General features: G+C 27.3%; 2 protein-coding genes across 2 annotated transcripts; one reads left to right on the top strand and one right to left on the bottom strand.

The window, feature by feature from the left end:
* The first annotated feature begins 1,143 nt into the window (after positions 1-1,143).
* On the top strand, positions 1,144-3,014 carry LOC136089916 (piggyBac transposable element-derived protein 3-like). The gene is made up of 4 exons (XM_065816015.1): positions 1,144-1,759; positions 1,804-2,557; positions 2,698-2,876; positions 2,995-3,014. The coding sequence occupies exons 1-4, from the start codon at positions 1,144-1,146 to the stop codon at positions 3,012-3,014; spliced, it is 1,569 nt and encodes a 522-aa protein (XP_065672087.1).
* Positions 3,015-10,506: 7,492 nt separating this feature from the next.
* On the bottom strand, positions 10,507-11,455 carry LOC136089915 (deoxyuridine 5'-triphosphate nucleotidohydrolase-like). The gene is made up of 2 exons (XM_065816014.1): positions 11,424-11,455; positions 10,507-11,011 (listed from the first exon to the last, which is right to left on the bottom strand). The coding sequence occupies exons 1-2, from the start codon at positions 11,453-11,455 to the stop codon at positions 10,507-10,509; spliced, it is 537 nt and encodes a 178-aa protein (XP_065672086.1).
* Positions 11,456-11,726: the final 271 nt, after the last annotated feature.

Genomic DNA, 11,726 nt, shown 5'->3' with positions numbered 1-11,726 from the left:
TGAATACCGTTATTATCTTTTGAAAAACCAATGGCTCTTTGTATTACTGAATCTAAATTTTCTGGACTGTTGACTGTTATAATATGATAAGCTTTTAAATTATTTTTTGAAGATTCGATAATATTTTTCCATGTTTTGTGTTGACATTCGCTCGGTTCTCTCATTTGTATTACAAACAACATTTCAGCATCAGGAAATTTTCCAGAATGTAATAATTCTCTGGCCATTGTTGATTTTCCACTGTTTGTAGGTCCTGTATTAATTGTATTTTCAGGATATACATCTTGAGTAGGTTTAAAAATATTCAATTTAATTTGTAAATTGGTTTCGTCGTCTTTGTGTTCAGTTTCTTTTGATGTTCTATTTAAATAAAAATAATGAAAACCTTTTTTCGTTTAATATTTCGGTTTTTGATCTAGCATCTTTTTTTTCTTACGGTTTCTCTGTAGGTTGTTCTACAGTTTCATTTTTTTGTTCAAAAGTTTTTTCTTCTTTTTCTTCCATTTTTTTTACTATTAATAAAGCAACAATTTTTTTTTAATTTATATCTTTTTTTTAATTACAAAAATTTTTTTACAAAAAACGGTTTAAAATAATTTTTTTATGTCCATTCTTGTCCAAGTTTGTAATATTTGTTTATGTGATCAATATCTCATCAGTTATTTCGATTCCGCCAATTGGCTGTTATGAACTACGGCGATTCGTTTTTGGACCAAAACATAAAACTGTTTTGGTTTAACTTTTACAGATATTAAATATTAGAAAGACATTACTATTATTTTAGAAACATCTAACTGATGTTAAAGAAACACATAGTTATTATCAAATGTTAGATACACTTTATTGTTCCTTACTTTGTAATTTTTATGGTAAAACCTATTAAAAACACAGTTAAAACAAAATATGATAATAAAACAATTTTTACAAAATGTATTACTAACAAATAATTTTAAAGTTAAATAAAATTTCTCTATCGTGTTATTTACATATTTTGTAACAACTATTTTAATATCAATTTAGAAAAAAAAGTTTATTAGGAAAATAATAACTTATATAGAGTAAACAAACCATATAAATAATTACACATATGTTGTTGTCTATAAATCACATTTCTATAAATCACAGTTTCATTTAGATAATAAAATGAATAAACAAAGCAAAATACGCTATGACTTAAATGAAGCTATTCAACATATTTTGGAGCCAGGTTCAGAGTCTGAGCTTTCAGATTTGGAACTTAGTAGTGATGAAGAGGACGATAATAATCTATTTTTGGTTACCCATATAAATGATGAGATAAGTATATGTGAAGAAGAGCAATGTATGACTGCAGATATTCTTTTGGAAGATGAAATTAATATTGAATTTACAACTCCAGATAAGCCAAATACAAATGAGAAAACTTCTTCATCCACATTACCAAAGCCAATAACTCATAATTATAAATGGTGTAATAAAAGACCACCTATAAGAGACACTACTTTTTCTGGTTGTGAATTTAGTCTTCCACCTAACAATGTTGATACTTTTACCCCATTGATATATTTTCAAATGTTTTGGAAAGATACTTTGTTTACCTTACTTGCTGAACAAACAAATCTTTACAGTGTTCAAATATCTTCTAAATCTGTTAATGTAACAGAAACTGAATTGAAGCAGTTTATTGCAATACAAATGTACATGTCTATTTTCAAATTGCCAGCATATTATATGTATTGGTCAACGGAGACGCGATATCCTAAAATAGCTGATCTCATATGTCTTTGTCTCAATATAAAAAAATAAGAGAATTTTTACATGCAGCTGATAACTCAAGACTTAATGATCCAGTTAATAAACATAACAAAATTTATAAAATTGCACCTGTACTAGATCATGTTCGTCAAAATTGTCTTTCTATAGAACCAGAAACTGGGCACTCTATTGACGAGCAAATAATTCCAGCCAAAACTCGTTATAGTGGAATAAGGCAATACAATCCTAAAAAGCCAGTGAAGTGGGGTTTCAAAATCTTTGTTCGTAGTGGAATTTCAGGAATTAGATATGACTTTTTCTTATATACTGGTGCTGCAGCAATTGGCTCTGAAAAATGTAACGGCTCATATGTTGTTAAACGATTAATAGAATCCTTCCCAAAAAATCAAAACTTTAAGCTCTGCTTTGATAATTGGTTTTGCAGTCTTGGTTTATGTTTACATTTGAACAAATTAGGCATTCTTACAACAGCAACAATTAGAAATGATAGAATGCAAGGGTGTTATTTACCAACTGAAAGTGAAATGAGAAAAAAAGGAAGAGGAAGCCATGCATATAAATGTGATATTAATTCAGGAATAATAATCCCCAGATGGTACGATATTAAATGTGTCAATTTATGCTCAACATATTGTGATCCAGATTCAATATCAGATGTTAAAAGATGGAATCGCACTGAAAAAAACTTTGTCAACATAAACTGTCCATTAGTAGTAAAAGAATATAACCAATGCATGGGAGGTGTAGATTTATGTGACATGTTAATTTCACTTTATCGCACTAATATTAAAACCAAGCGGTGGTACATTAAAATATTGTTTCACTGCATTGACATTTGTAAAGTTAATGGTTGGTTGATTTACAGGCGTCATTGCAATCAATTAAATATTGCTAAAAATAACAGCTGACATTACTTCAGTTTACAACACAAATTGTATCTAGCTTGTCTTATGCAGAGAAACCCCTAGTGGCAGTTGGCAGGCAATCTAAAAGAAAATTGTGTAAGGATGTGACACCACAAAAGCGAAAGAATTCAATTCCTTTACCAAATAAAGATATTCAGCTTGATTGTTTAAATCATTGGCCTGAACATCGTGAGAAAAAACTTAATTGTCGCCTATGTAAGGTTAGAAACAGCAGAATTTTTTGCAAAAAATGCAACATTTGTTTATGTTTAAGCAAAAAAAAACAATTGTTTTTATTCTTTTCATGTAAAGTAATTATTTTGATTTGTTTAAGGTTTCTTTATTGAAACATAATTTTTTGTGTGATTTTTCCTTAACGGTTCATAACCGCCAAATGGCGGTCATTTGCCATTTGAAAACTACTAATGGTAGCAAAAAAAAAAAATTCTCATTTGCAATTAATGATATAAAACTATGTTTTTTGCCAAAGGAATATTTTTTTACTCAATGTCTGCACATAGTGAACAATAAAGGGTTAACAATTTATTTAAATATTCAAGAAAACATTCAGTAGAACCAGTTAAAATTTCTTCAGGGATTAATTGAGTGCTGTGTGGAGTAATTAAAATTATACGAGAAGTATGAGATTCTCCTGTATGTTGTAAATATTCGACTAAGTTTTTTTGCAAATAAAAATGATTTAAGTTAATTTCTTTTAATTTATTTTCAAGTTGTTGGGTTGTTAACGTTTAATTAAAAAAATAAAACTCCATTATTCTTCTTTATCTAATAGACAAGTGCAATTATAATATACTCTATTGTAATTTTCACAATGAACACAATCTTCTTCATAACATCCTACGTGACACGCAAAACGTAAATAATCAATCAAATAATCGATACAACAACTTAAAAATCCTTCATGAATTATTTCACGTCCGTTAAGAGTGATGAGAATCAATCTTAACGGACGTGAAATACAATCTTAACGGACTTTATACTTGTCCCAATTCCAAACTAAAACGTCCCACGTTGAGTTTAGCATAAGATAAAATTTGTGAAGCCACAATATGTAAATTTTTATTAATGAGTTTGCATTTTTCGCTGGTTGTTAAATGAGAACATTTTTATGATATTTTGTTTTTAAAAGTTCAAACACATTTTTCATTTCATAATGATTGTTTTAATCGTGAAATAAAATACTTTTGGTTTTGACATTGCTCATCAAATTGAAAAGATTTTCTTTAAAATAATCGTCGTAATTAAAATCGAGAGTGTCATAATAATCTAAACATACTTTTTTTTCAAAAACGTCTAATTTATATCTTTTGGGTACAACACCAATAAACATGGGTCCGTTATATAATAAATTTTGAAAATGAAAAGGGAGTAACAATTTAATATTTTCATTGGTTTGACCTTCTCGAATTAAAATATGGCGAATATTTTGAAAATTTTCAATGACGTTTTGAAATGCTTTTTCTTCGTGATTGATAAAAGATGTATTTAGTTTTTGCGCAATTTGTTGACTTAATGTTCCGTAATGACCGTTAATTTGTAATTTGCAAGAAGCATCGACTACTTTGTCTCCCTTTTTAATGGCTTCTTTTCTTTTTTCCATGTTTCTTTTATCATTTTTTGAGCTAAAGGATAACGCAATAATGGGAGTACCTTGTAAAATTTTTCCACAACACATCCACAACACGTAGTCAACCATATCAAAGTGTCTAAAAATTCACACGTTTCATGCGAACTTAATTTCATGATCAATTAAATGGTTTTGTGTTTTTCTATAATATATTTTCTGTTGTTTTTGAGATGACGTTTAGAAGCAGTTTCGATTGGAGAATAATCTTGTAATGATATAAATTCTTTTTCTACCATGGGTGAAAAACCTCCTACTTGATATTGATACTCTGGTTTCATGGTAATTTGACAATGGACTAAAGCACTAGTTGAAAATCCGTTTAAATTAACACGATGATATTTTCGAATCACATCGTCTAAAGTAGTACATTCCAAATCAAAAGAATATTTCATGTCAAAAGGTAAAGGTTTTAATAGAGCACCACCGTATTGACCATTTTCGTCCATAAAAATTAAACAAGCTCTTAATGCACTGTTTAATTTGAGTTCTTTTATTTTAGGTTCAAAGTAATCTATATCAATGGCGTAATTTTGTGTACTGTTGGTTGACATGCCGCCTCGAATACTCTTTTCAATCATATTTTGATAATCGTTGGTTGGAGGAAATTGAACAGGAGTTAAGCTGATGGCAGAATTTAATTTGCTTGTATAATTAAAAATGCTAACATGATTAAGAATATGAAATTTTGTAAATTCAAATGTTCTATCATTAAAGTCATTTATAACAGAACCTAATACTATCGTGTCGAGCACAGTATAAATATGCAATAAGGATTTTAAAGTTTTTAAATTTAAAAAGTTTCACAAATTTTGAACGCCTTCATAAGCTTCTTTGATTTTTTTCATTAATTCTTGCACATTTTTAGACCTCATTAAATCGTTTTGAGCAAATAATTCAATGGGCAGAAATGTTTTATATTCAATGTTTAAAGTTCGTCTGTTGTTTGCGAGTAAGGAAATAATGTTTTTTTAATAAAACAGTTTTTAAACTCTCGATTGTCGGTTAAATGATTAATTTCAGGATGAAAAGGTCGTAAATAATGCAACATGGTGTTGACAACTTGATTTTGAGGTTTTTGAGATGACACACTACTGGCTTGTTCTAAGGAACAATTTAAATTTTTCAAGCTATCTACAATTTTAATATGTTTACCAATGCAAATAATATTCACTTTGCTCACATTTTTAGATATAACAAAAACATCTTCCATGCTGCTATATTTTTTAAAAGCGTTAAAAGGTGTTGTTTCAGATTCAGTCAAATGATCGTATAACGGAATATCCAAAAAAAATTTTAAACCTTTTACAATCATAATACGGTTATCAAAAGAAGCGTTGTGAGCAAAAATTGGACAAGATAAATGTTGACTATATCTGCCTATATTTTTGTTGCAATAATCATGAGCTAATCCATAAACTCGACCTGAAGAATGATCGTGATCAATAACTAGATAATCTTGAAAAGCGTTGAGAAAAAAATTTATTTAAAACTTTTTCTCTATTTTTTTCATCTTGAATAAAATCGGATAAACTAAATTTGTTTTCAAATTGTTTTTTGAAAAAACCAATATGCAATGATACCATAATTCGTAGACGGGTTGCTTCAACTTTCTCATGAGAAACAAAAAATAGAGGTTGTTTGTATTTTGACCGGCTACTTCGTTGATGCATTTGCGAAAGATTTTGATTAAAAAGTAGGGATCATTTAACAATTAAACATTGTCTTGATTAAAGTTTATTTCGAGTTGTTGATCAGTCATGATAAGGGAAGCCAATTGTTTAATATAATCTGCAAGTTCTCCACTCGTTATTCTCACATAATCACTTAACAAACCGTTGATAGCAGGAAGGTATTAAAATTTTTCCCACCATCTACATCAAATGTAAAACAAACTCAATACTTGAAATAAATCTTGTTTTATTTTTTCCGCATTGTCGTTGATTAAATAATTTTGAGCATTCAAAGGTAACATGAACAATTCTAAACGACCGACTCTTTGAAACATAATATTAACAAATTGAGTTCGTTTGTCGTTATAAATACGAAATTTGTGTGATTTAACCTTTCAATTTCTTGAGGAGTCATGCGAGAAAATTTATTTTTAAAAACATCAGATTGACGTATTTTGTCTGCAGGGTATCTACAAATAGAACAAAACGGATTTTCTTCTTCCCATATTAAATTTCTATCTTCAGATGATATATTTAAATTTTGAAAACGCGGTAAACATATTTCATAAGCAAATCGAACAAAAGTATCAGCTAAAGCTATTAAATCGTAAACTCGCAATTCCATTTTTAAATTTTCATTATTTTCACGAGTTGAATTTAGCTTTTCCCACAATATGCGTCTGTGTGTTTTGTGAAGTATAGAAACTCCTGGTTGAAAATAGGCAGGTAGACACGTTAAAGGATTTCTTTCTAAACTTTCAATAGTGTTTTTTATAATAAAAAATCCATTGAGTGATCACGTGTCCTTGTTTATCCAAACCAAAACATTCTCTCGCTAATGTTTCATGAATGCATTGAATGACGATGGAATGACAATGATAACTCAACTCAGATAAAGGTTTGACTTTGGAAGTGGCATTTTCTTCAGACTTTGTAATACTCGTTTCACAATTAAATGTCATTAAAAAAGGAAACAAGTTTCTACTTTGGCACACAAATAAATTTTGCGGACGATAGTGACTAATGCAATCGCTGTATGTAAATTTATCCGGTATATAATAACCTCCACATTCATGTGTCTCTCTAGTAAATTTTTGTCCGCATTCTGAACATTGAAAAAGAACACGTGACTTGTTAGCAAAAAAGTGTACAGTAGAAAATTTTTCATTCAACATGCTTATAGCATGAAAAGAATTGTTTTTTTGAAAAATACAAATTTTTATAATGTTTTTTGTATTTGTCCGATGATTGCCTTTATTTTTTTCCTCGTCGTTAATAAAAACTCTTTGAGAATCTTGATCGTCTTAGGTAATGTTTGCGCTTTCGTATTCCACTTTTAATAACTCTGTAAGACTACTTTTATATTGCGATTTTAATTTAGAATGCAACAAACGAATTTTGATATTACTTTTGTTAATTGCAAAAATTTTAATGTTAATACGATCAAAAGTATTTTCGTAAGCAAAACAGTGACCCAAATCGATCAAAGTTTGAAATGACATATTTTTAGATTTTCTTTTAAATTTTGTAAAACTGTACAGCCTATTTTTTTTGCCACTTTTTCACATATTTCTGAATCGTGTTGAGATAAAACATATCCTGAAAATGCCATTGCTAATAAACATTGTAATAAAATTTCTTTTTCAAATGCAAAGGTTTTTTCTTCTGAATTATTGATAACTCGTAATTTTTCTAGTTTGATTTGACGAACTTCTTTTACAAAATCATCAAATTCTTCTTGAGACATTTCTTTACGATGAAAATCTTCCAAACAGCCCCATTTTTCTAAATCATTACAAACATTATTGTAAATATCACTACCCTCGAGTTCAAAGAGAAGAGGTGCAAGATTTATGTTTACAATTTTATTATTAACGATACTAAAACTTCCATCTTCGTTTTAACATTTTCACCTTCATAAAATACATCCTTTTTTTATTATGTAACCTAAAAAAATAATTATAAAAAATTTATTTATAATAAAGTATAATTTTTAAATATTTGAAGTACAGTTTCTTTATACTTTTCTTCGTGAATATAACGATGAATGTAATCATAAGTTTCTTTACAAGATTCACAAACATTAAAACCAGTACAATTTTCTTTTGGACAAGATTCAGCTTGTTGTGTTAACATTCGTATTGTTTGACTTTCATCATAAATACTGATATTAATAAAAGTTGAGTGATTAATTTCTCAACTTGATTCTCAAAAGACATTTTTTTATTATGTTATCTAAAAAAAATACAATAAAAAAAAAAAAAAGAATTATAAAATTTTTTTCATTTACATAAACAATTTTCGCTACTTTGTTCATTACATAAACAATTTTCGCTTTTTGACAATATGGACATAGTTCTATATATCGAGATGTGGGTTCAGCAGGTTTCATAAAACTATTGCTTGCTCCTACTGCTACTCCTCCTGAGCAGCATAACTACCATATTAATAAAATATTTTACTTTTCAATATTCATAAGCGATATCAGAATTGTGTTTATCGAGCTTTAAGTAAATATTCGAAATATACTTTCCACAATTAAACTCGTGAAGAAACTCCATTTTTTTTAATTAGGTAACCATAAAAATACAAAGTTTAAAGTACTAAAATTTTGAAAAATACAAAGTTAAAAAAGTTTTAATCATTTATAAAGGAGAACATGACTTCATCTCTTCTCGAAAACTCCTCTTTTTCTTTTGTTACTATAAACTCATCGTCTTCAATTGCAAGATTGCAAATGAAAATCATGTGATTTATCAATTCTATTAGAAAATTACGTAGATTTAGATAATTTTTTATCGGCTCAGTATTTTTATTTATAATTTCCGTTATTTTTTCAAACTCTCCCAATATTCCATCTTGATGATCATCGTTGGTTAAAAATTCTTTAACGATAACAAAATGAAAATAAAAAACAGGTGATAATTTTTCCAAATTTTTCCACAATTCGTATTTAGTATGGTGTAGCTTACAACATTTGGTAATCCATTGAATGCGATCTTTAGACCAATTTTCATTATTCATTTTTTTAATTAGTTGTCTAAAAAATTTACAATAAAAAATTACAAAAACAAAACACTATCATGAAAATAAATACTTGTTACCATTGTTCTTTTTATCAAATTTCTAAAATAATTTCTCAAGCATCTTTTACAATTTTAAATTTTTTTATGGTTTGGTGTTATGATAACACCATTTTTTTGATAATGATAAAACAAATTGACCGATTTATTGCACTCTGTAAACATTTCCATAAGAAGTGTCAAATACATGTTGTGTATTTCGACATCCTCCCAAACATAAGATAATAAACCACTATCTATAACACAAACATCATTTTTGATTTCTTTTATTTTTTCATCATTGATTTCGATCATTTGAGCTGCATCAACCAATTGTAAAAACTTTAACACCTTTTGAAACGTATTATACATAACATTGTTTTCTTTTTCCACCAAATCCCAATTATTTATTTCCATGTTTTATTAGTTAATCTAAAAAAATAATTACAATTACCCAGATAAATTATTAAAGTTATATTCCATTTCGTGAGTATGATAACATATTTTTAATATAATCTTATGTACTTTCACACTGTTGACGAATATTAGCAAAAACAAGCGAATATACACCTAATGAAATACTTCCAATAGTTTGATAAAAAATTGTTTTCATATTTTTCAAATTATCAAGTACAACACTAAATGAAATTAGTTGTAAGTTTTGTGCATATACAAGTATGCTTTTTAAACGACTATGTGATCAAAATCTAGTTTTTTAATGTCATCCTAAGCAAATCTAATTTGATTTTTTTCACGATTTAGTCTGAAAATAGTATTCCAAAGATGTTCGTCTTCATTCATTTAATTAGTTGTCTAAAAAAACATTTTTTTTACAAGTTATTACAATAAAAAAATTATTTAATTCTACATTTAATATACCAATTAATTTCAATTAAATAATCAATAATGTCTGCTTTTTTTATAAAATTGCAATAGCCATAACCAACATTTTCTTCATCTTTTATTAGTCGTTGAAAAGACACATTATTCTTAGTAATAAAACTTTTTTTCATTTGTTTACCATTAGGTCCACATAGTTTAAATGTAATGACGTGATTTATAAAAGGCCATTTTAATATAGCATCATAAGGTGTGGATCTCATTATAATATACAAAACCAATTTCTTCTTCATTATGGTTATCGCATTTCATATTGATATTCATTTTCATTAAAAATTGATAATTTTTATAATAAAAGGGAACGCAATAATAAACTTTGCTTTCATTTTTTAATTGCTCTTTAAAATTTTCAAAAATCCATATCTTACAACCATGTTTATTTATATTGTGCATTTCTTCTAAAATGGATACTCGAAATTCTAAATTCATTATTTTCTCATTATACAAACCATTGAATAAAATACTCGGATTGTCAGTATAAATGGTAAATGAAGGTTTATCAGCCATAATTATTTTTACTTATCTAAAAATTTAAAAAAAATTTATAAAAAAATATTACATAAATTTTATTTTCCAGTAGAACCAAAACCACCCTTTCTTTCTACATCTTTAATCATTGACGTTTTTACTTGACGACAAGAACAACTCTCAATTTGTATTACATTTTTTATAGCTTTAAACATTTTCACAAATCCCATTTGAGCAACAGCATCTCCACGTTTAATAATATAATCTTCTTTTGAATGAGTTATCAACATGACTTTAATTTCATCTTTATAATCTGCGTCTATTATTCCTGGAGAATTTAACACCAAAACACCATATTTAAGAGCCATACCTGATTTCGAGTATATTTGTTCTACTAAATTTGAGTCTATTAAATCAATATACACTCCAGTGCTTACTAAAATACGTTGGTGTGGTTGAAGTATATAATCCTTTGTGCTTCTTAGATCAAAACAAGCACTATCTTTTGTTTCATAAAAAGACCATTCTTGACTATCTCTAATTTCGAGTCTTTTAAACTCTTTTACTTCGTAAAGAGACCATTGATCTTGTTTGTATGTGCATCTTTTATTTTAATCATCTAAAAAAAATTTTAAATACACACATTGCGTTTTTGTTCTAAAGAATAAATTACATGTTCTCTTTTTTCCTTATGAGAAACAATACAATTTTTACAAAAACTTAATTTACAAAAAAAAACAATTAAAACAAAACAAATATATTTTTTCACGAAGTTCACAGTGCCCAAACCAATAATAATAAAATTCAAACTGTTTTAAATCCTTTTAGTTTAAGGGTCTATCAAAAAGTTCATTAATATAGGGCAATAAAGGCAAACTAGTATTAAATTCAGTATTTATCCACATATTTAAAGATAAATCATTTATTTTTTTTACTAATTCTCTATTGTAATCTTCTACAACTGAAGATTTTTCTAATTGAACACTATCATCAAAATGTTTGTATTTTATATTACAATTTCCATTTTTGTTCTTTCATAATATCCATTTTCTTCCTTTTCCATTTTTCGCAATCTAAACAAATTTTTTATATCTCACTGACTATATCACAAGATGTTGATGACTTGAACAAGTTTTTTTTCCCTCATTTTATATAAAATGTTAGACATAACAACATCATCTCTATCATTAAAATAGAATTAAAGTATCAAAGTACAAAGTTTAAAGTACATCATGCCACGTTTTGAACTTTAAACTCCTCATAAAGAATTAAAATTTAAAAAAAAAAAATTGTTTAGTACTTGTTTTTTTTAATCTCT

Source organism: Hydra vulgaris, chromosome 13 (genome assembly GCF_038396675.1).
Source record: "Hydra vulgaris chromosome 13, alternate assembly HydraT2T_AEP".
NCBI classification, from domain to species: Eukaryota; Metazoa; Cnidaria; class Hydrozoa; order Anthoathecata; family Hydridae; genus Hydra; species Hydra vulgaris.
Note: the sequence above shows the minus strand (reverse complement) of the source record. Positions and strands in the feature narration are given on the sequence as shown.

What these genes read in the sequence shown, in the direction of transcription:
- LOC136089916 (XM_065816015.1), top strand. Translation starts at nt 1,144, where the DNA reads ATGAATAAACAAAGCAAAATACGCTATGACTTAAATGAAGCTATTCAA. An exon ending in TAAAATAGCTGATCTCATAT is followed by an intron (nt 1,760 to 1,803) that starts GTCTTTGTCTCA and finishes TTTTACATGCAG; the next exon opens with CTGATAACTCAAGACTTAAT. An exon ending in AAAACTTAATTGTCGCCTAT is followed by an intron (nt 2,877 to 2,994) that starts GTAAGGTTAGAA and finishes GATTTGTTTAAG; the next exon opens with GTTTCTTTATTGAAACATAA.
- LOC136089915 (XM_065816014.1), bottom strand. Translation starts at nt 11,455, where the DNA reads ATGGATATTATGAAAGAACAAAAATGGAAATT. An exon ending in AAAGAACAAAAATGGAAATT is followed by an intron (nt 11,012 to 11,423) that starts GTAATATAAAAT and finishes TTAAAATAAAAG; the next exon opens with ATGCACATACAAACAAGATC.